The sequence below is a fragment of the Nesoenas mayeri genome (assembly GCF_963082525.1).
Source record: "Nesoenas mayeri genome assembly, chromosome: 5".
Classification (NCBI taxonomy): domain Eukaryota; kingdom Metazoa; phylum Chordata; class Aves; order Columbiformes; family Columbidae; genus Nesoenas; species Nesoenas mayeri.
Window position 1 is genome coordinate 29,214,085 of NC_137548.1, and position 25,121 is coordinate 29,239,205.

The 25,121-nt window shown below is 39.1% G+C and overlaps 1 protein-coding gene across 2 annotated transcripts in view; it reads right to left on the bottom strand.

Annotated features, from left to right (window-relative positions):
* Positions 1-25,121, bottom strand: part of AKAP6 (A-kinase anchoring protein 6) — a gene marked incomplete at its 5' end in the record, with an annotated part of 220,913 nt that overhangs the window by 149,003 nt on the left and 46,789 nt on the right. For both annotated transcript variants that reach the window (XM_080346163.1, XM_080346162.1), the window contains one exon: positions 4,709-4,831. In XM_080346163.1, the coding sequence (XP_080202289.1) occupies positions 4,709-4,831 (123 nt within the window). The remainder of the gene's footprint in view (positions 1-4,708; positions 4,832-25,121) is intronic.

The window sequence follows — 25,121 nt, forward strand, 5'->3', positions numbered from 1 at the left end:
CTTTGAAGGCAACCACAAGGCTGATGTGGCCCCGGGTGAAAATGAGCTTGGCACCCCTTCTCTGAACCTTTCCTCAGTGGTTCTTCACATTTCCTCATTTGCTAGCTTCTTTACTGTGCTAAAGCCATATATCTTTTCAGGTCAGGGATAAAGAGCAGTACAATGTCCATTTTAACCAACTGAAATGGTCGAGAGCAACATGGTGAATTCTTATTTGTTGAGCTGGTAAGAAAGTCTGTTTAGTTTTTCAGGCAGAGCAGTACCATCTAGACAGATGCTTTTAGCTCATAAGCTGCCTTCAGGATACTGTTTTTGATGAGATATGATTTGCATACCACCAAGTCTATGCTTAGAGTCTGCTAGTAGCTGATTTTGATCAGGGTGCCAATGGGCAAGCATCAGCATAACAGAAAAAAAGAGCTACAAAAGATAAAGTGAATCAGAAACTATTTCCAGAAGTTCCATTTTTGATAAGGTCAATGGAGCTGTCTTTTCATGGGAAGTCATTTGAGCCCAATCGTTCACAAAATTCAAAACCTTTCTCTAGTGGGGCTGACTGAACCCTTTGTGGTAAGGTATGTTTCTGCTGAAAAACACCCCTGTTTTCTGAAAACATACTAGCGTTTTCAACATCTGCCAGCTTGGCTGGCTGCCTGCAGGGGTGCCAGAAGTTCAAGTGGTGGCAACTCCATGTCAGCCCTCCCATATAAATGGGAAGCAGACCCCCAGATCAGTTTCACCGATGTTACTCAGTTGTGAAGATCCATAAAATTGAAAGAATAATTTCAGTCACTATTCTGAAAGCATTTTCATTGATAGTTTCATGCTTTGGTGTTATCTAAAAATGAGGCATACAACAATTTGTGTTCTCCAGAAAATCAGGGAATTGGGGTTTAAAATTTAAAACTGTCCTCCAAGCTGAAGGTTGTCTATTTTGGCACACATTCTGGATGTAGACTACCTTTCAATTTGTACAAAAAATTCATACTCTTTATCAAATCGTATGTTTACTCATCATGGCAAAATCTATGAAGTTTAACTTGTAACTGTGATTTAAGAATGAAATTCCAATTTGTCCTACAATTAATAATCATAATTGTGGTGTATTTGGGTATTGGGGCTGTGCCTGACTGTACACACAGTGCACTTAGTTGTGAATTCTCTGGGTGGCCCAGGAGCTATCTAGCTGGTCTCTGCACAGATGAGATAATGGGCTAATTGGGAAAAACTTGAGGAGAAGCTGCCTTCCACCTTCACAACAAAGTGCTTCACTAATTATTTTAGGAGCTGTCCAGGTGGGACCTTCAGACAGTCACAAGATGCCTGCAGGCAGCTCTTTCTGGGCTAAGAGCAACAGACAGACACTACTCGTAGGCTTCAAAGTGCTGATTAATATCCTGGGTGGACAATCTTGCCAAAGCAGATATAAGAATTAATTAGAACAACAGTTTGGAGAGTTCTACCAATTTAAGTCGAAGATGTCATGCAAGGACACTTGTAATGCTGACTTGCATTGCCATCCTGTTTGAGAGATTCGACTCCTCATGTGAACATTACCTTATGCAAAGATTCTAATAAGTTGATGTTGTAGGTTTCCTGTGGTGTTTTTGCTGTTGTTTTTCATTTGGTTGGTTTGGGTTGGGATTTTTTTTTCTTTGAGGTTTTGTTGGTTGGTTGGTTGGGTTTTTTTAGCAAATGCACTTTCTTTAAGTGTGTGTGCCATACCATTTCTTGAAATTTCAAAGACATAGAAAAGTGAGACTGAGTGAGGAGAGACTTAAAAATTGAATCATTTATCAACAATACACATTGGGACCCTGAAATTACATTCAAGAACTTAACACACTGAAAAATTTGGAGGATGATCAGAACATTGTTCTTATCTTCTCTGCAAGACTTTTCCCAGCCAATAATGAGAAAGGGAAGAAGTGTATTTTTCTGTTTTCCTGCTCCCATGTTTTCTTTTCTTAGATTTTGACAGCAGAGATTTAATTGATGAATGCAAAATATTATCTCTTTATGGCACTAATTTTGTTATTGCAACAAACATATTTCCAAGAAAACAATATCACAGGTGGTGAAATTGATAATCTGTGCCAAAGGCTAAGACCTTGTCTCTACTAATAAAAATAAAAATACTAATCTATACAGAGTTTTCATTCCTACGACCAGAAAATCTGTACCAGTGATGAATCATGAGGTTTCCTAGTGCAGATGCAGTATATAGGAAAAAAAACCAACATATTTTCTTTGTTTTCCAGGTGAGTTTGCTACCAGTGTCTGTACTATGAACACATAAGTCTGGAACCTAAACATATAAAATACTAAGCCCTTTCTACTTCAACAAATATTAGCTGAGTCTGACAGCATGTATAACCCGACTGGCAAAAGAAGAAAATGAGCAGTTTAAGTACCCTCACAAAGACCTTGATCACCATTTTCTGACAATGCTCAACCATGGGAAATTTTAACATTGAGCTTAATGTGAATTGAAGTTCATATACTTCTGTTTAAACACAGGTTAGGATTTCTGACAGACAAATGCCACAGAAAAGCTGACAATCTAATTAATACAAATAACTATCTACTCCACTATAAAAATGCGTTATATTTTAAGAGTTCAATTCTGCTCTGTAGAAACGAATGTGATAGCATAGGTTTTCTGAAATACAAAATGAAAAGTTACTTTTTTTTCAAGTTGTGCAATGATTTTTTGCAGTGCCTCCATATGCTATCCAAATAATTATAATATCATCAAATTGAAACTGAATTGTTCATTAGACATTTTACTTCTTCACAGAAATAAAGAAAAAAAACACCTTGTTTCATAACATAGTCATCCTGAAACAGACAAAGACATTCTTACCCCAAAAACATGCAGAGATATCCAGAGTACAGCAGGGAGCTTGAGTACTTATAGGCAGAAATAAAGTTGTACAGCTGCCCACGTAGTCTTTTATTCTGACTACCTCTAGCAATGAAGGATTTGCCTCTGGGCTACTACTGGTACACACTCCAGTTTGATGGTTGTGGTTTCACCTCCCAGGAACCACAAGGCAAAGCTGGAAGGCATTTGCCTGCAAAAGAGCTACTGTGCTCCTCCCCATAGAAGGGGAAAAAAAAACTGTCTGTGACAGAGACAGCCTGGTGATTGCCCTGTTGCTGGAATATGCTTCTTTTTTAACCAGTCAAGACTGAAAATTGCGATTCTACTCATAAAAACTCATGTCTCCAAAAGTTTCACGTTACAGAGTAAGACGAAAAGAAATTGAAATGACCAATGCCTTTTCCAAGGTCTGATCTCACTATGTGCTCTGTGTCTTCAGAGCACCTGTAAACATTACAGGAATCACAGGACCGAGTGTGTGTAGCACAAGGCAAGAGCCCAAACTCTGCCCAAAAATCCAAGATCTGCAACATAAGGCGAAAATGCAGTGTCTTTGTACTGCATTTGATAGACTGCCACAATGGGTACTTGGCTGCCTGTAGGCACTACTACACAGAAATATTTAAGAACAAAAGACACAAAAGAGTTTTCTGTACAGCTGAAATTTTGAAGACATTTTTTAGTTTGGTTCTAATTGTATATGTGGTTTATGTATACTAAATTAATTTAATAATGGCCACTCCAGTATCACGGTAGGGATTAGGATGACATCTTTTCCTCTAATGAATCATGTGACTTCCTGGGACTGTCAATTTTTCACCATCAGATTATCAGGGACTAGCAATGAGACTGAGCTTTGGGGACAGATGCTCTGACATGGGTTCAGCTAATGCACTGTTTTTTCTAGCTGGGTTGTGTAGCTTGTTGGTTCAGAATAGTGCTATCACCGGGTTTTCTTCCAATTCACACTGGCAAGAACCTAAGGTTATGGCATAGCAAGAGGGAACTTCTTACCTTAATCTTCCATTCTTTCTTTTTCTTTTTACTAGAGAGAGCCATTTACCTATTAACATACCTACCCACTGAACAGTATACATCGATCTCTATTCTTTACTTACAGTGTAAAATTTTGCTTTTGAGAACTTAATACCTGGTTTAATTCAGGTCTTTGTTTCACTTCCTCATGACCAGAAACAGTTCTTGGAAGAATTCAGTGGAAATCTCATGAGGTTTATCAAATACTTCTCAATCTATAACCCTAGGCTCTAATGTATTCAGGAGATTATTCATCCAAGTGTTTTTTACTTCCATTCAATGTTTTAGGTTTTTGCATAAGACCAAAGTCAGTGACAGTTGTATCAGTTACAGGACAGAAATGCACATCAAGTAAAACTACTGAAAAATTATTTCAAATATTTCATTTAAATGACTCTGTACTATGTTAGAACTGTGGGAGTGACAATAAGAGTTCCTTTCTATTAAGACTTCTGTTATTGTTGCAGTGTAGTAAATATCCTGGAATGATCAGCAGAAAAAACATCATCCTTTCTCTTTTTGCCATTACCATTTTCTTTCAGTTTTGGAGATAATTTCTGAATTGTAATGTAATTCTAGCTTTTATTTTATTTTTTAAAAAGCTATAAGTACATATTTCACATACAGAAAATATTTTTTTGTTATTTTCATTAAAATAAACTGCAATGATTGAAATCTTACATTAAAATATAGATGCACACTAGTAATTAAAAAATAATAATCAAATAAAAAGCACAGCAGAACACTTCAATTACTGATAGTAATCATAGTATAATCTTGTCCTACCAAGTGTGTCTCCAGGTACAGTTTAAGGCTGTCTGTCTCTGCTTTAGGAGGAGTCCAATTCTCTGTTGTTTCCATGGCTTCATTTAACCAGCGAATGAATTCATCCAGCTTGCTCACAAACCCCTTACCAGATAAGAAAAAGAGAGAACAAGAAAAGTATATTTGTTAGTAAAACGGCAATCCGCAAAATGTATGTTTTGTTTGTTGTCGGTTTTTTTTTTTTAAAGCAAGTAGAGTATTGTACAGTAAAATTTTGCCTTTTATAAGCATGCAAAGAAAAAACAATTAGTAAGTGGCCTTCTTGTAAACAAGGAGCAGAACAGTGTTTTTGGGGATAATCTAACATGATATTTTGGGACAGGACAACATGAGATCCATGTGACTGTGATGAAATCAAGAAAACAGCAAATTTTAGAAGATATGACAGGGATTATATAAAAAGGAGCATACAGATTACAATGAAAATTGAGCTGAAGACCTTGCACTGGGCAGAGTGGGTGTAGCGTAAGTACAGTTCATTGAAAAAAGTGCTGGACTAAGCTGCATTAACAAGGTTTACATCAGTAGAATGAGGGAAGACACTGTTTGTCAGAACTTGGGTCTTGTGATTCCTGTTTAGTTCCTAAGATGAGGCTCAGAGAAATCAAACAGTAGGTGAGACAGAATATATAGCGTTTAATATAAATATTGCTGATTGCATGTGAGCCACACAGATGCTGTTCCTGAGAAGATAGGAGCTCCCGCTTCTCAGGAGCACCATTTATTTCAAGATTAGTACCAATTATATTGTCTGATTAAAAATAGTGCCCCTAAATTTACATGATTGGATGATACTATAGGCACATACTGAGTACAGATAATTTTACTGAAGTCTTATCCACCACAAAACAAGAAAGTAAATGGAATAAACTGACCGGGATGTATATAAGCACCCTGAAAATTAACTCTGAAGAGGAATGTCCCTCTATTAAAAGCATCATAAGACTATATTAAGTTAGGCTTAATACTGGTTATTAGTTATTAACTATGAATTTCACAGCATGTTGAGCATTCTAATTTCCAGTTGGACAACAACTCGGTATACACACTCAGTATCTCACTCTCACCACTTTATGGAATGATTTCTGGTAATTATTAGTCAGATTGCTAAAAGCAAGATAAGCATAAAACTTTTAAAGATGCCTGACTGACTCAGGAGCCCAAATCCCCTTTTCTGAAGTGGCACGTGAAACTGGCATTCTAAACAAGACAAAATGGGAGTTTAAGCAGTTGGTGCACAGCTGCGTTACACAAAAAAAGTGCAATGGTAATAAACCAGACCAAGCAGAGACATTTTGGCCCAACGCTGTGCCAAGAAGCAGGGTCCAATAATACACTCCTGGCTTCCAGCTGAAGTGGCAGTTCCGAACCGAAGCTAGCCTTTGGTGGGACACTCCAGTGCACACTGCAGGCATGACAACACTCTCTGAGACACTCTGAAGACTTTGTTCTAATTTTTTTTATTTATTTATTTACAAGTCCCTGCGAGTCCTCAGGTTGAGGAGGCTATTGCCAATCTCTATTCATGGACTCCACTGTATCTCAAAAGCATTATAAGGAAGAAAACCTATTCTGAGAGTTTAACTGTAGGCTGTCTATCAGGACGCTTCAGAAAGGGGGAAGGAAGACAGGAAAAACGACCTAGTGCATGCAGTGTCTGTGACAATGTGCCTCCACTCCAGGGCAAGCAATGGAGATAGCAGCAGCTTCTCTGGCCCACAGCAGGCCATGCCACAAAGGCTATGTTCCCCACATGCAGACGTGGGACATAGTGGGCAAGGTGTTCCCCTGGCTCTGTGGCTTGCTTGCTTTCAGCTCGCAGTGGAGCATAAGAGATGCTAGACTGGCAGGGGAGTGGGAGACGTGAGCTGAGGGGGAGAGGAGCAGGAGAAGTCAAGTCCTTGTAGTCCCTCCAATAAATCTCTGCCTGCATTTTAGCAATGTGCTGTCCTTGAGAGACAAGGTGATATGGTAAGCACTAAAAAAAAAAAAAAAAAAAGTCTCTCTCTTGTATATGCGCCATGTATTTTACAGAGACAGACACGTATAACATCTGCCTGCCGTACTCTATGTCTGTGTGCCTTCAAAAGGGAGCTCAGGAGCATTGCAGGCTTGCGCCAGTATAAAAACCAACTACTAGCAACTGAGTTACTTCTGCCCTCTCACAAAACCTGCCCGTGTTTTAACATCTGCTGCTTCACGCTGGTGCTGAGCAGCCCCTGCACAGCGGGCTCCAGCGGGTCGCCGTACAGCCCTGCGGTGCTCAACACCTGTGGGCGGCTTGGGGGCCTGGAAAAAAAAAGAGAAAAAAAGAAAAAAATAGATAGGGCCACCTACAAAGCCACGATGAGCCACGTTATCTGATAAAAAAGAGGAGAGGCTGCAAGCACCTGTGCTCTGGCACGTCAGGGTGGCGGCCGAGGACACGGTGCCCGAGCGGGGGGACACGGTGCCCGAGGGGAGCCCCGCGGCACAGGGGAGCACTGGCCGCCGTCAGGCCCGTCGGGTTTTCTTCCGCCAGGCAGCAGGAACCACAACAATCCGACTACTTTTCAAACGACGGCGATAAAATTTTATTGAAACCATTCGAAAGAGTCCATCTGCAGGCAGCGAGCGCAGCACAGGGACGCGGAGAGGAGCCGGGAAGGGGCGGGATGGCCGGGCAGCGCGGGGCCGCCGGCGGACGGAGCGCCCCCGCCCTCCCGCGCCCCATGCCTGGCGCCACAGCGCCACCTGCCGGCCCCGCGCCGCCCGCAGCCGGGCTGGTACCGCCCGCGGGGTGCGGAGCCGCCCCGGAGCCCGCGCAGCGACCGCGCGGCGGGGGACAAAAAACCCCCAACAAAACCGTATCGTCCCTTGGACCACACGCATCGCAGCAGAATTACAGACAGGATGTTTTAAGCTGTTAGAAGGCGTGCAAAATAGAAAACTCTTTTTATCTCAAATTGTATGTAAGATTAAATGTAACAATGCCATTCCTCCTTCATTCCTTCATCTGTCACAACTTAGTGATCAAAACAATGTCCTGTTGCTTTTTGGGTGGGTTTTGTTTTGTTGGTTTTGTTGTTGGTGTTGTTTTGGGGTTTGTTTGGTTTTGTGTTTGGTGAGGGGGGTTGTTGTTTTGTTGTTTGTTGGGGGTTTTGTTTGTTTGTTTGTTTTTAATAGCTCTGCCTATGATTCCATCTGATTTATTTGAACAGCCTGATGACAGTGAGCAAGGAAGGAGCCCCCTTTATCATCCATTCACCAGCTCCGTGACTCACCCCTGCCTGGGAGGCAGCCCTGGACTGGAAATTGAAACCTGTTCAAATATAATCAACTGCAGCAGCTCTGCAGTCAGAGATGAGCCTACAGTTTGCTCTCGATGCTGAACTTTCCCTTCTCGCCCTTGACTTTTTGTTAGGGCGTAGTTCTCGCCAGGCTTTGAGCTTTGGGCCAGTTCTGGTCACCAGCTGTAGCCTAGACCTGGAACTAACTGCTCTCTGGTGCCCGAGCTGGCCCAGGCAGCTGAAGGCAGGAGGCTGCCGGCTTTCTTGTACTTAGAGAAAGAGCATCTGCCACATCGATGGTCAATGTAGCCCTGTCACAAATATATATGCGAGTCCTTAATCTCCTCAAGTTTCATAACAGAGGGGAAGACCAAAACATAATTTATCCTTGACTAAAAGGCCATTGCCACTCCACAGACTGACCAACACAGGGTCATTTCTATGTATTCAAGATGGTCTAGTTGGTTGGAATAGAATGCAATTAATGATGTGCATGTTCTCAGGCACACAAACTGCATTACAATAGTTGCTTTTCTCATCATTTAGGACATATCCCAGATTATACATTTTAAATAAAAGCTTTAAACAAATTCTAAAAAATAACAGGGAAAAAATGTTGTCTTATCATACAGAATATCTATTGTGAGACTGCCAGAGCATGAAACTATGCTTTAAAAATACAGATTACAATATAAATTATATCAAAACAAAGGGTGAGGGTTAATGTGCCATCCTAAATCCAAATCCAGGAGTACACAGTGAAAAAAATAAATTAATAGAATAACAAATTTTGCCAAATACAGGATTTTTTTTTTCCTTCATTTTGTAAAGAGGCACATGAAACCACTTTATATCCCTTCCTAGACACTTCTTACCTTTCTGCTCTTTCTATTTTAAATTATTATTTTCTAGATTTTTTTTTTCCTTCGTTATTCTCAAGGTGGAAAAAATTTCCAACAGGTATAAACTTCTCTGGAGCTATGTTGATTTTTACTAGTTAAGAGTCTGATCTAGACAGTATTGCACTTACAATGATAATACTGTAAAATCTATCCAATTCATGCTTTGGTAACGGGAAATTAAACTATTGTATTCTCCATCAAAACTTCTTGGAAGCTGAAAACGCCTAGTCAGCCACATTGAAGCTAAAAATTACTGTACAAGTATTCCTCAGGGAGAAAAGAGGAAAAGAGAATAGAAATAAAGGAGCACCAGTATAATCCAGTTTCCGCCTTTTGACCAGCTGGTTCAGTTTTGCAAATCTAGTAGTTTTGTACTGTGCTAGCAAGCTTGATGCTATTAACAAAACTCAAGCCCCTGCATGACACAGTGTAAAACTATTCTTATTCTGTGTGGATTAGTACAGAAACAAATGTTTCTGGAGTATTATTGGATGATTTGTAGCAACTTCTACAGTGAAGTTTGTAAATAATGATAAAGCCCTTCCCATACCACATGAGAAAAGTGTTGAAACATTCATCTTTAAAACATTCAACTCTCCGTTTTGTTTTATGACAATTTTACAGATTTTCCTAGGGAGAGGAAGAAAGTTCTAATTACACATCCCTGAGCAAAGCTAGAGCAAAAATGGCGTCATTTGAAATTTGGCATATACAAGGTTATTTTTTGCAGTCTAATTCTTTTTGCTCTGGATGGATAAGAATAAGAAAGACAGACAAATGTGAGCACAGAGGGACAAAAAAAAAAAAGCTGTAACTCAGTGTTCCTGCTTTGTGTCTTATAGAATTAAAATACACTTAATTCAATTGTTCTATAGAATTAAGGAATTAATTAATTAATTGCATAATTAAAAATAAATTTGATGGGATTTAACTAAATATCCTGAGACTTCCCCATTAATGACCAGAACATTCTTTTTTTTTTTTTTTTTTTTTTTAAGTCAGAAGACATGAGAACTCACTTGCTGCATCACCCAAAAAGGGCAGGGGTGCATCTGCTCTGAGGCCAGAGGCACACGTGGATATTGGGCCGAGGAAGGGGGCACCTGGCAGTGTGCCTCCCGCCCTCCTTCTGTTAAATATAAAGGAATGCAAAAGGCACAGATCCCCCAGCTGCTGCACAGGGCTGCAGGGCTCCCCACGCCCAGCACAGCTGGTCAGAGGATCCTGGGTCAGGCCGCCCGGCTGTGCCCGGCATGTGGGGGGGCAGCTGCAGAGCTGCGCTGCCAGAATGGGAAACCCTGGAGCACGGCGGCGAGGCCTACTGAGGTGGTCAGATGAACAAGTCTCACATGCAATTCATTATATTTAATGGGACTGTGTGTCTTCTGACTCACCCAAGTGTATGTCAGAAAATTAAATACTTAAAATGAACACAGAAATAAGCAGTCTTTGGCATCCCAAGCAGTTTGTGCCTGGCTTTATTCCTCTTTCTTGTCTTGCTGAATCCTGTTTGCATATTCCTCCCTACTCACGAGGACTGTTCAGCACACCCCAGTGCTCACTATCTGCACCTGCTCCTGCCTCTGGGCGCAGCCCGGGAGTTCCTCACTCCCTATGTCTCCAGCTTCCTCAGTCCTCTCCTGCGCTTTCCCACTGAGCTTCAGAAGCTCACTCCATCCCTGGCCAAAGACTGACATCCTTTAGAAACAGGTTTCCATTAACTCCCCACTTCCTAGTGTGTGGAGCAGACAACAGGACCAATGCCTACCGCTGTCAAATGAGTCAATCAAAGGACTTTTGGTAACCACCGATCCTAGCTACATGCTCCCCCGGAGCTGGTGGCACAGCCAATGCTCAGGTCAAAAGTAGAGCCCAGGAGAAATTTATGAGATGTTTCTAAAAATAAGCAGTTGATCAACTTAAAAACTTATGATAACAACTACAAAACTAGTGATAACTACGTAAGTGCTTAGGATACTGTAAAAAGATTTAAGTCCCCTTTGACATCCCCGCATATTTTCTTAACGTGTCAAGGGTCTTGCTCAGACATATTCTCACTGGACTGAGGTTTTCTGAACAGCACACAACTAAGACCTCTCGGAAAAGCTTTTACTGCCACAGTCATGAAAACAAAGTGAAACTATCGAGGGAGTCACTTAAAATTATGCACAAATGCCTCTCCACTAAGACAACACCACTCCCTGCACTAGAACTTTTAAAGTTTCCTAATTTTATTTCAGTGGTTTAATTTTACTTTTACATTACAAGCTCTCTCTCTTTTTTGGTCAGATAGGAAAGTAAACAGCTCTGGTGTTCAATAATTTTAGCACTTCAAATGATCTCATTTAGGCTTTGAAGTTCAGCTTTCATTAATTGAATGGAATGGGAAAGGAGGAAGCTTCCATCTCAGCTGCAGCTATCACTTTACAAATCCAGCTTTTATTAGATCACATTTAAGAAAGGAAACAGACTAAAACCTAGTTCTGTAATTTCGAGTTTTAGTCTGAAAGATAGCACATTTATTATTTTTTTTTAAAGAACTGTGATAACATGGAAATGTTACTATATTAAAAATGTAGCTTTGTTTGTTTGTTTTGGGGTTTTTTTTGTAAACTAAAAGCAGCAGTAACTTACATGTTTTTAGTATATTCTTGGTGTGAGCTTCCTTTAGATGAGGAATCTGGATATGTGCACCTAAGGAAGCTAGCATTAACATTGCCAAAATTACACCATAAAACACCAAAGATACAACTGTATCCAGTTAATGCCATTATGAAGAGTTCTATGGCCCTCATCCTAGATAAATTTTGGTTTAGCCTTTTGTGGTAAAAAAATCTCAGATTTACTTTTTCTACATGGCACAGGTAGCAACGTTATTTCAATATCTTTTGGCTTGCAATTTTAAGCTGTGCAATATTAGCACTCAGTTTATGAGTCTAACATTTCCATTTAACATGCATGCTGGCTTGTACTTAAGACACTTTTGGTCATTGCATTTGTAAAAGTACAAAGCCCTCCTAATGTCTTGATCTAAGAATAAAATCAGAATAAAAGAGACACACCAAAGTCTTAAATGCAAACATCCTAAAATCATCTGCCATGGTAGTTAAAAGTGACAGTGGATGGTCTACTGTATTCCACAAACCTCAGTGTGGAAGCACCAGACAATGGTGCTTGTTAAATCACTACCCCAGACCTTTTTTTCTCTCCACCTTCCCTTTTATTACACAAAGGGAGTTCTCTTCTTAAAAGAATTGGTTATGAGGCTGTGTGCTTAAAAATGAATGTCCAATTTTGTTGCAAGGAGACAGTGTTGTAAAGTTTGTTCCCAATTTACAAAAAGACTGAGCTCACAGAGGGGTCTGTGTACAAGGATGGGCTGGCTCTAAGGGCACTTCTATCACAGAATGCATTAAGAAAACCCTTTGTCTAACCACAAAAAGACTTGCATATTAGTCTCAGGAGGCACATATTTCTGCCCATGGACTTTATTTTCAAAAGGATAAAAGTGCACTTGCTTCATAGGCAAAGGTAAGTCAAAGAAATCCAGGTACTCAAGAGGATGAGGCTGCAACAAACTGCCACAGTCAATTTAATTGGAGCTCGACCCAGAGGCAACAATAAAACCATTAGCAGTGCAGATGTTAGAGATCCCCAAGGAACCAAGATGCCACAATGGAAAACATTCTTTGTGTGATATTGTCAAGATTCTGTGGCAGACAATGACCTCGCAGAAACACAAAACTGACCAAACACATTAGTAGCGTGGCAATACTTAATATGCAGTTCAGAATACATCCATTCACAAACAATTCAGAAAACAGAACTTAGCAGCTTTCTGTTAAAGAAGTGTCACATTTACCCAATAATCCCAGCGTATGAGTGTGTGTGACTTAAACATTTCTCCAAACAGGGAAAAGACAAAGATTAAATAGTTTTCTTAGTGGATATCTGTATAAAGACACATTCTCATCTTCTACTACATACTGTTTAGTTGAGCATTTTTTAAGACTGTGAAATTACACAAATCTTTAACAAATGCCAGCTCTGGGCTTTGTGCCCAACTACCACACACAGAATTATAAATGACCATTTAATTTATTTTCCCTAATGGACATCTATCTAATTGGTCATGATTTATATGGTTACAGAATGGAAAGTGGGAGCTCAGGATGTTCACTGGCTTATGACTTTTCCTGGTTTTAGAGTCCCCAGGATGTATTCTGATTCTGGAAAATCAGAAGGATTAATCAATAAAAATATAGAATTATAACAAGCAGAGCCAGACAGACATATCTCAACATTTCAGAGAGATTTCACTGTAGAGCTGAGAGTACTTCTAGTCTTGAAATAGTGAGGACAACAAAGCACCCATTTTACAAGCCAAGGAAAACACTACAAATGAACTCTGTTCTAGCTTTCTCCCTAAAAGCCAATAATAGAATAGTCTTGATCTTAATACTTGTAGACCTTTTGGTCCACCACTAAATCAATAACTTTTGCTAGCATTTCCAAACTTTTTCCATATTTTATTCTCCCCAGAGCAGGAACAGCAGACAATATTTTTAAGAAGTTATTAGTTCCCTAAAGCTTTCTAGTTAGAAGATGCACAACCATAAAGTTAAGATAGGCTTAAAAAGTATGGTACAGGGAAACGTGCCAAGTCTTACTTTTCCATACATTAAAAATAAGTATATTTGAAGACAGTGAACCTGATTCTGCAATAAAAGTTCACTGTCCCCAGGGGACTGTTGACTTTATTTCTGCTTCTATTATAGACAAAGAGAAGGTTATACTAATCTGAATATTAAGAATAATTCCTAAATGTATCTCTGTAGATTGCTTAAACTTTTCCATGATGCCAAAAACATAATTCATTCTTTACTCTATGCCTTGTTTTACCTTTTGCTCAAGGTAAAGTCCACTTTCTGTTTACAAGAACTACCACTGCTATTTGAAACTTATGAAATCTAGAAAGAGACATTCTTAGCATGTGGGAAACTACAGCTGGTCTGTGGAATCCTTGACAGAGAGTATGGGAATAGAGATCAGCCTTGAACATATTAAGGTTTACCCTTGAGAAGGATGGGAGGAAAGGGGTATCTGGAGATATTAAGTTGTATCCATGAGAGAGAAGGGATGTACCCATGAGAGAGAAGGGAGTAGAAGAGTAACATGGATGATAGCAAAAATAGCCAATGAGATGTTACTGCTGTAACTTGTAACCAATAGTGAAGAGACACATGAATTGGCAGAACTGTATAAAAATGCACTTGTAGCAATAAATGGCATCTACCAGTTTCATCCTGGAATAATTTGGTCTGTGTCGTTTGTCCGTCTCAACCGCAACATCAGTATCAGCAAATTGACTGTGGAGGAGCATAGATACAGGAAAAGTAAGGCAAATGCTTCCTAAACCCTGTTCTTGAGAGGTATGTTCTTAGATAGCACACAAGCTTCCAACACCATTAGTAACATTTCCTCAAGGCTTTTGAAGGATTGGTGAACACTTGAAAGCAGCGAAGCAAAACCCATGGGCTGGAAGGACAGTGCTGGGGAGAAGAGACCCACGTAGCCCTGAGGACAAGACAGCTGCACATATGAATGTCATATAGCAGCACAGGAAAACCAGCATCATTGTGCCTTTGAAAGTGTTCGAGAGTAGAGAGGACTAGTGGAGAGAAGGGAGGGGAAAAGGGAAGAATGTTGGATTCGTCCATCATTTAAAGAATCATCTGGTATGAACTTAGCAGCAATATGGATTGTCTGTAAACCTCCAGAGATGCCATCTGCTCTGATGGCAATAATGCCGGGCATACAAAATGGCTACTGATCTCTTCTCACACTGACATGTCCACGCTTTCTACCTGAGATGTAATGTTAACAGGCACAAAGCCAGGTAAGTTTTTAGGCCTCCTGCATTCATCCAGGTGAGGACAGAATTCATATTGAAAAAATATGGGATGCCAGTGCTGTATCTCAAAAATGGTGTGAGATTCAAAGTGCTCCTGGGATTCAAGTGAATAAGTAAACGAACATATCCTTCTTTATAAAGAAAAATCTTATGTATGCCTTCACATTCTAGATGACAGAAAGTAATTTTTCTTATCTGCCTCCTAAATTATCAATCATACTAATTTGAATCTTAGCTATTTTCAAGGCAATATTTCAAATTGTTCAAGTTCCACGTGAGGTCACAGTGCTGGATGGCAGCGGCACAGCCTGAGCTGCAGCCTGGGCTTGGAGTGAAGGTGCCTGCTGGAGTGCAGCCTGCACCGGCCCTCTCGTGGAGACGCCTCACACCACCTGGAAACCACCACTGTGCCAAGCAGCTAAAGCATCCTCTCAAACTGGCAGAAGTAATATTGACAAAAAACCCACCACTTTTACAGAAATAAGTTTTATAACCACTGCAGGCACAGGTATATTAGTTAAGTAAATATTTTCTGCTGTTCCAATCAGTACTGAATTTTCTCAGAAAACCTCTGCAGTGTGAATCTGTATTCAGATGTTTCTAGCACTGATCTCATGCAGCATTCCTAGTCTGTGGGAAATTTTGAGGTTGACTGAGGAAATATTGAAACTATGGAGTGAACAGTATACGCAGCAGGAAGGAGAACACAGGAGTTAAAGAATACGAAGAGCCCTGAAAATGAGGGAGAAACAGGAAGAACAGACAATAAGGAAATGGGCCATAAACAGGGACAAAAACAAAAGAGGAGGAAATAGAAGCAAAGTACGAGACAGTTCCTATTATGCAACTAAAAAAAAAAAAAAAAAGTGTGATGTTCTTTGGATGTTCTTTGGGTCGTTGGGATTAAAACAGGCAGGCAAAAGCGGAAAAATCAGCAGCCGTGATACTGTGAGTGCTGAGTAATGTGCACATTTCTGAATGATCATGCAAATCTGGTCTTCAAAGTTCATCACACTACTAGGGTTGAACATGTTGTTCCTGAAAATATATTTGTTCACAAAGAGTGATGCCTGTTATTGGTCATATCCCACAGAAGCTTTCACTACCCTTAAAATAACTTCTTTTCTGAGGCATTTCTTCTCTACATAAAATCCAGTATGTCTAAGCAGTAGCTAGGTAATAAAGATAGGTACTCAAAATGTCTTCTAGTACAGGACAAGTTTTAAGTTTCTCTTATGTATGACAGCATCAAATATTCTAAACTGAGGCCTTTTAATATTATATCCTTTTGTAACACTGCCTAAGTCACAGACTTGTCATATCTAGAGATCAGCTAAGAGATGTGAATGTTTTTAGGTTGCTTGTTTCACTCAGCTGGTAAACCGGGGAGCAAGTTAGGGACACAATGTCTCCAGAAATTTGTAGCCAGTAATCTATTAAGGGAAGCACAGGAACAACAAATAAACCTGCCTGAGCCAAGAAAGATGATGCTGGCAACTCCCAGAAAGGGGGATTTCAGCTCTTCAGCAGCAGCTGGAAGGAGAGTCTGGATTCTGGAGAGACCCTGAGCATAGTGCAGGAGAGAGGCCTCTCTTTGGTAAAAATGCCAGGCACAAAAATGGGTTGCTACGTCCTGTCTGAACGATAGTGACACAATGCTGCAGTATATTCACATCTGTTTCACAGTGCTAAACTTATTTATCTGTCCATTCTGAGCACCTCCAAACACGAACAGAAAATGTAGAAGCTAGTACAGGATCTGGTGCTCATAAGTGCAAATTTATTATTTATTCTATAAATCAACCTAACATCAATTCTCCTGATCAGAACCATCCCCTTTCTTTCAGTATGAAGTGTCTGTTATGCAGCAACCTTGATCCAAACTCTGTGGCTAATGTGAATCTATAATCAGTATCTCTATTTTCAGTGAAGCTGGTTGTCTGATGTGCTTTTTCTAAAAATGTTGCAAATATAACTATTGATGTAAAGGTACTTGGAAGTACTGCATTGCCTCTTCATATAATTATTTTAAATGTTTTGTTGGCAACATATCTTATTTTCAGATTGTTTTACAGCTACTGTATGTATTGATTATCAGCTGAACTGCATCCAAAGGACAAATTAATTCTCATTTGCAACTTTTCCATATAATAGCCTTTGTAATATATCAGTATACAGCTTTATTCTGCTCTGGAAAAATAGACAATTATGGATGGTCATCATTCCTTGGTTTGCGTACCCTGAGTATTTGGGCTTCAGACAGTGGACTGGGGTTAGTACGCCCTGATGCAGCTGCTATTTCTGCCGCTGGTCAGCTGCTTTCTTGTGTGTGCACTGGGCAGCACTGGAGGACGGTCAATTGGAGCCGTGCTGGCACCTCCCTTGACTGGTCCCAACATTTCTTTACTCTTTGATTTCGTAGATGCTGGAAATGAACCTTATTCCCCAGCATTTAATGCCTTGAAAGATTCATTTGATATACATGCACCATCTTTCCTCCTGTAGGGTGGCCCTATGGCGTAATGTCAATTAAACGAAGATTTATGTACTTCCAAAACTTTTATATTTTCCCAAGCAAAGAACAAATCACATTTAAACAATTAAATTAGCCAAATCATATACATTTATCCAATGGCACAGAATTAATCCCACAGAATTTTCAGTGCCTTTTAAACAAACACAAAAATCATTATTTTTACATGACATTTTCAGTAAGTTAACCAGTAAGCAATAGATAAAGGAAAAAAGCCTCTATATTCTTCGTGGGATGGTCACAAAGCAGGATCAAATGCTACTTATTTAAATCCTATAACTATAGTTCTCTAAATAATAATTAAAATGGCAGTTATATTTTCAGGGAGACAACGTCTCTAAATTTTTTGCAGACGCATACACATGCCACTACTTTCAAAAATCAGAACAGTGTGTCAACGTTCAATTTGCTGGAATAAAAAAACATTGCAAAAATTGTTGGAGACTATACTACGCTAAAACAAAAAGGATCTTCATAGGGATGAAAGATTCTAGTTTATGATTTATTTAACCTCTGAATTTCTAACAACAACGTGTGTCAAGTTGTGAGTCTCGTTCGAGAAGCAAATTGAACAGAACTTCCGTAGAACAGGCACAGTAACAAGTTTTGACCTCAAGATGGCGATATATCACCATGTCTAAAAGTTTTCCAAACTCAAGCAAAAAACCACTTTTTAATAAAATAGAAAAGATGCTGTTTGCTTGTGGGTAACTGCCAAATACATTGACCTCCACTATATCATTGATATGACTTCAGATATAATAACCACGATTCCCTGTCAAAATCAGAACATTAATGTTAGCATTTCCTATTAGTCAAGCCTAATTAGTTGAAAGTCGTCTGTCACCTCACAAGAGATATTATCATTCTCTGACCCATGAACTTGTTTTGCAGTCAAGATTTCTGAGTTGAAGAAAAGGGAAAATGTTGATTGTCACTATTCACTACATATGGCAGGAGCAAGGAGAGACTGAGATTCGCTACTGCTTTCATTCCATTATTATTCCTCTAGTTTCCTAATTTAACCTCCTGTTCTGCACTTGATTCTTGTACACCTGAAGTCTCCAAAGAAATATTGTCACTATTAGTTCTTCCATTAATTGCTTTTCTTCTGCCTTCTAATTAATTTAGCTTCCCTTTTAGGTTGGTTTTTTTTTTTTTATGGTTTCTAGTGGGCATTCATTTACACCCTCTTTAGACCCTACTTCTGACTTTTTGCATCCCAAAATTTGGATATGTTTACAGAATGAAATAAATCCAGTTTCTAGTCTTTTTTCTTTTGTCTTGTTATTTTTTATTTTTAGCCCCAGAAGCTTTGTTGTTTCTAAGGAATTTACTATTTTTTTGCTGGTTTTCTGCACCTCAATAGAGCTATAGGAGATATGCACTGCAGTGCCTAGATGAGCTTGACTCTAGTTTGGGCTTTCCTGAGGCAATTCTATGCTAGCTGCTATGGTTCGGTCGCTGCTAATAGTGCAGCAGTATTTACATTTTAAATTGCCTTGTGTGTCTTTAGTCTTGTATAGTACAATGAGAAAACATTCAGATGTAGTCAGATGCTGCATCAGTAGAGAAAAACCAATTAGTAATATTAAGTTACTGTGACTTGAACATCTACACTGTCTGTTACTGAAAATCTGTTTGCTTGTTTGTTCTCCCTCTGTCAGCCTCGAGAGTTTCCAAACATTGTCCAAGGGAAACCAGAGGCAAATCTAGTCCGTGTTCTGGTAACCTTACTTGACTCACATGAAAAACAGCTTTTAAAATAAATCTTTACTAACAATAATGGAATATTCAGATAAGATTCCAGTTTGATTTGCTAAAGACCTCTCAGCTGCTTGCGAGGATTATCATCAGTACTCCAAAACCTAAAGCAAGGAGGAGAAAACAATTTTTTGCCTTTCTGGTTGCTCTCAAGATAACTTTTCTAATAAACGTCTGTGTAAACATACAGTCTGAAACAAGCCTCTGAGAGACAGTTTCCTGTCCATATTTACCAGACATTATATTCAATCTGACGCCTAATGATAACAACTATGATTTAAGAGTCAGCATGATTTAATGTTTCATTCCTGATCATAACATACTGGAAAGGATGAAGGAATGAAAACCAGTCACTGTCAAAACATATAAAGATATACAAGAAGAAAAAGATGAACATATTTTGAGAAGTTACGCAATAATCTTACATAAGTGGACTTGATCTTTCTTTTCAGGTTAATCCTCTCTAGACCCTCGAACATTTCTGTTCCTCTGACTCATCTCCAGCATGTACACATTTTAAGGCAATGGTGCATTAACAACAGGAAATAGACTGGCATTTGATTTTGGTAGAAATTTGCAGCAATGTATTATTTAAATGATTAAATATTTAGAATAGAGCATGGTGATTTTGATATACTGTATCTTTCTGGAATATCCTGTACTTCCTTGCAGAAGATACATAAAACATAAGTATCCAAGAGCCTAAGTATGTTATGTAACAGAACAGCAGGCATGTCACTCTGGAAATATAAAGCAAGGAACATTCTCTCTCATGCCCCCATATTTAACATATTCAAGGGAATATGAAAAAAACCCCACAATTTTAAATTCAATAGTTTTCTGTTTAATAATGGTGGCACTTCAAGGAGCCCTAAAATCAACAGAGTATCTAGTTTACAAGGTAGCTCAGAAGTTATCTCAAACTCTTCACAAACAAGCAACCCTCCCCCCAGTAAATGCTCCCTGTAAGATAGCAGTTATAGGGGATTCAGCCCTGAACACAAGAATATCCCTCTTAAGCCACCATATGCACCTTGAAGTAAATTCCCATATTGCAATTTGACTTCTTTGGTTTGTGTTTTGAAAATTAGTGCTGTAATTGAAAGCTTCTAAACCTGTTTTAATAGTTGCTTAGTGCCTTCCTCTACCTTGAGAGAACCGAAAGCAGTGAACAGTCAATCATAAGATCATCTTAAAGTCAATACTGATTACTTCTCCGGGTTATCATTGTGTCCCTTTTAACTCTGGAGGCTCTATTGTCTTTCCAGGTAGGTTGCCTGGCATCCACAACTTGCCTTCCAGCCTGTCCACTGTCCATTTCTTGCAGTCTTAACTGTTCCCTCTCTCCATCTTCAGCTCTGCTGCATCCTTTTGTCTATTAGCAGATGATTAAGAAATGACTCTGGGTTGTGAAGCAAATTGACACTTAAAGCTGATCCAAGGGACTGCATTAGAAGAGAAAAGGAGGGCTCATGGATTCACAGAGGCAAAAGCAGCTGTTCCTGCATTCCTCTAAGCTGTTCATAGCCACCCCTACGCTGAGATGTAGTGTCCAACTATATGCACAACAAGAAAGAACTGGGAAGCTTTTTGCAGACAGAGGTCTCATATCAGATGTGAGTCAAACATGGGATGTAGACAAAGTAGACATAGCTCTTACAATCAGTTCTAAACACTAGTAAAGATATACCCTCAAATCAATGCTACTAAAATTGTGAGTAGATTTTTTTTTCTCTCTCTTCCTTTCCCTTCCTCCCCCACCTCCATTCCCCTCCCCACCCAGTTATTGGGAATTACTAGCCAAATACTGAATGTAAAATACCCTGGTCTAATACTGTTTACTGCCAAATCATTCTGAGGTCTTTATACTGGAAATGCAAACATTCCTGAGCACATATATGCTTCACAATAGATGCATTTAATTAAGGAAGCATAATTCCTGCAGTCAGTTACAAATTCAGAATTTGTACAGTTTACATGGAAGTTGTTGTTTTTGCAAAGATTGCTGGTGACAAACTTGCTCAGACTATTTGTGGTAAAGCAAATGCCAAAGAAAAGTGAACGTCCTTGAAGGAGCTGTTTAAAATTCAAGCAAACTGTTAGGAACTAAGTGTTCTGCAGAAACAGAGAGTTCACTGTGTTTCAACAATATCGTCTAGTAAAGAACTATATTTCTGAGTAAAAGTGAGAGTTCCATATCTATACTACATTATTGCTTAATAATAGTTGAACCAGCTTGAAAACTGAGGGATGGGCTTTCAATGCAGGGGTGTATCATCAAACTCAAAACAACAAAGCCCAAACTTGACTTTCAGTACAAAATGTGAAGTGACATTTACAATTATGCTGCAATACTGCTGAGAAAACTGCAGAGTTGCCAAAGAATTTTTGGATCTGGTATCTCTTGCTCTTATTGCTTTTTAAAAACTGGTCATCAACCAAGAGCAATATTTCAACCTAAATTGTGTGATGCAGTATAAGTGAGAGTCAAAGGTGAACCAATTTTGGCAAGCATACTATCTATTAGGAAAAATACACAATCCATTTATTTTTAGAGGGTCAGTATTAGAAACACTGTGTTATTGAAAGCAAGAGGGCTGAGGGGAGCATTACGACACTTTAAAAATCCTTTATCTGGTAATCCGAACTAAGACAGTCCTGTTCCTTGATGATTATCTTTGCGTTTTCCACGTGTTCTGTCATTACTGATTTTGGTTCCGTTTCTTCTTGGTTACCAAGCCCCATCAGCATTATCAATTCCTATTCGTTTTTCACTACCTTAGCCCCACACCGCAAACTTCATTTGTCCTCTACGCATGTTTTTCCCCCCACCTCCGAACAGAAATAAACTTTGCGTCCCCTAAAGCAAAGCACCTTCTGCCTTAACTGTACCGGTGTGTTTTCAGTCCATTTTCTGCCCATGAGCCACTCTGTCTCCTTTCAATCTAAACAACACAAATTCTTTCCCCGTTATGTCAGTTCTCCAAATATTTTCTAACCAACTGGCCCTCCACTGCCCAAATGAACTCCTAGCCCTATCTCCAATATGAACTTGCTCTACCAAGTCCATTAACCATTTAGTCACCTTTTGTGACCACCCTCTAAAAATGCAAATCATTCCCACCCAAACACACAAGCTATTTGTCACACTAACAGGTTTAGCTCTGATGTTGCACGCTCCTTTGTAGACTGCACTGATCCTTAGTTCCTCCTAGACAGGACAATTACTCCTGTTACTCCCAGAGTCTGGATAAAGGGTCTTTAACCTCTGGTCCACTGAGGCATCTTGGCTTTAGACAGGATAAATGGTTGTATGAGGGAGAGAGGGTCCCTGACTGGGTCCTGGAAGGCAGCAATATCTTTCATCCAACTCTTTGCTGTAGGATCCCTGGGAAATGCTCTAAACCACAGCAGAAAAACATGCAGAGTAGTATTATTTTATTCCCTCAGTACATCAAGAAAGTGGGAAACCAGTGCCAAGCCTGACTGGGCTCCCCAGACAAAGTACAGAGTCAACTGAGTTGAGGGCAAATTGACACAATCTGATAAGCTAAAAAGATGGGACTAATGGATATCGAATTGCTTCTTGCAGAGGAAATACAGCTGCCTCTTAACAGAAATGGAGACTGTGATAAAACAAGCTATAAGTCCGTATAAAAAGAAAAACTGACAGTTTGCTCCATACAGTTAAGCCTGAGGCCTGCAAAACAAGCAGACTTTCATTAAAATGGAGCGTCTTGCAAATGGTTACATTTATACTCTTTGTAATAATGCCCCTCAAAAATCAGTTAGATGGGGTTATCAATGACCACAGATTAAAGCACAGGGATATCAGTGTAGTCCATCTAGTATCGCTTTTTAGCTAAGGAGATAAAACTGCCTGAGTAAGGTTTTTATTGTCATTATTATTTTATTCAGATAAGACAATTGAAAATGCATCGTCATCAGATCAGTCTAGGATAATTTCTTTCAGTTTGCACATAAAAATGGGGGCGGGGGGAATTCAATTATAAGTGTCATTTTAAGGAAAACTTTGCTTTCTCATAGAAAGTAAACCTTAAAGCATCTGGAACTGATACTATGGAGTTCTAGTGTTACAAACGGGAAGTGGCAATTGGCCATCTTCTTACAGAAAATAACTCCATTGACTTTACCTCTGAGAATGATGTTGTTATATCTTTATCTTCTCTGGTTAGTATAAAAGAAATTACAAAGCTTAATCTGCATTTTAAAAATCCATTTCAGGTAGCTACTAAAAGCTGAGCTATACTTAACAAGAAGAGGAACATTCAGAATTTGGTATTGCTCCTTCTCACATTTAATTCCAAAAAGTGACTCCTGAAACATACAAGGAACTGCCACAGAAATTGTTGTGTACCCCAGAATGAAGGTTCATAAGAAGCAAGTGCCAAAGCATTAGCTGCAGTGCAAGGCAAAAGTTGGCAAGAGTATGCAATATTTATTGCAAAGCAAGGAAGTGATCCTATGTATTAATAACAGCAAATGGACCAGTCAAGCAGAATTCTGTTTGTAGGCAGACACATAGATTAACAGCATGGTAATACCCATGCAAGGACATCTGCATAATTTGCAGGTATGAAAAACGACATTTTATCAGCTTCTGCACGTGACTATCCTCCATATAACTGAGAAATTCATAAGGCTTCCAATAAATGCTTTAGCATATGTTAAACAAAATGTTTACTATCAAGATATTACCAGACTTACAAAAATTCAAAATTATTCCCATGATGATAAAATACTGGAACTTCCTTGTTTGTCCTATTACACAGCCAAAATATGACTTTCAATGATTTTGAGGCTGCCAGTCATTTATAAGATGTTACTATCCCAAAATGAAACGTTATTTTAGTTTTGTTTTACAGTCCCAATAAATAAAATATATTAGACTAGACACTTTTAGCACTGTAAGTGGATTACTAATGGGCATGAACATGCTGCTTCTGTCCTTAGCTAAATTGTCATTTCAGATCTGACTTCTTTAGCACAAAACTACCGCTAACCAAAGCAGTATTGACTTATTGCTAAGACAGGTATTCATGCAACTAGGAAACTAGTTTTTGAGCTGGAGATTTCTTATTAAATAACAGAATCAATGTAAATGGCAAATGACAATAATTTTTTTAAAAGGCACACTTTTGATACTCTGTTTAAAGAATTGTGATGTAGGTATGATATTTCTAGTTAGATTTTGTTTATAATATTTCATAACATCATGTAAGGGTGGGATTTTCTATTTTTATATTACTTATGTCAAATTAAAGTACCTCAGCAGGACACCATAGTGTTACTGAGGCAGGATTTACCTTGGTAAGAGTTCTTGTATCGAAAAATTGGTTCTTTAACTAGTCTTACAAAAAGAAGATGTAATTAAGAGCAATAATGGAAAAACTTGGCAAACCCTTCTATTTCTTTAAAATATTGTAATATTACAATTTCTTGGCAAAACATTTCAAAACTTTTCTCTTGATTATTTTTATTCACCATTCAGGAAGTTCATTTTCAAGCCATTTAGTGTAGCTAGCATACATCTTTCTGCATGAAACAGCAGTAGTGTGCTGCTTTCAAGCAGATGGCTCACTGACCTATCTCCCTTTGCAACTGGTCTTCTTTCTCTTTAAAACCCTTCTTCTACTCTGAGCCTCTTCCCACAACATACCTCATAAGATTATTTTCAAACTCCATGATCAATGTTTCCCAAACTTTCATCACAACCAGGAACACTGAGAAATTGTAGAAAAAGCAGCATCAGCAGTAGCAAAGTTCCTCAAGCACAAGAGTGGCAACTGTAATCACTAGCTAGAAGGGTTTATTCTGGTCAGAGAACAGCTAACTACCTTTAATTGCTGTCAGGAGCTCAATGAATTGCTGTCAGGAGCTCAATGCGCTCTCCAGAGGAGGTGAGGAGAGGCTGGGTATGGAGAGGAAGTGGGTGTTCACAACTGCAGCCAGTTCTTACAGCTGGTTCTTA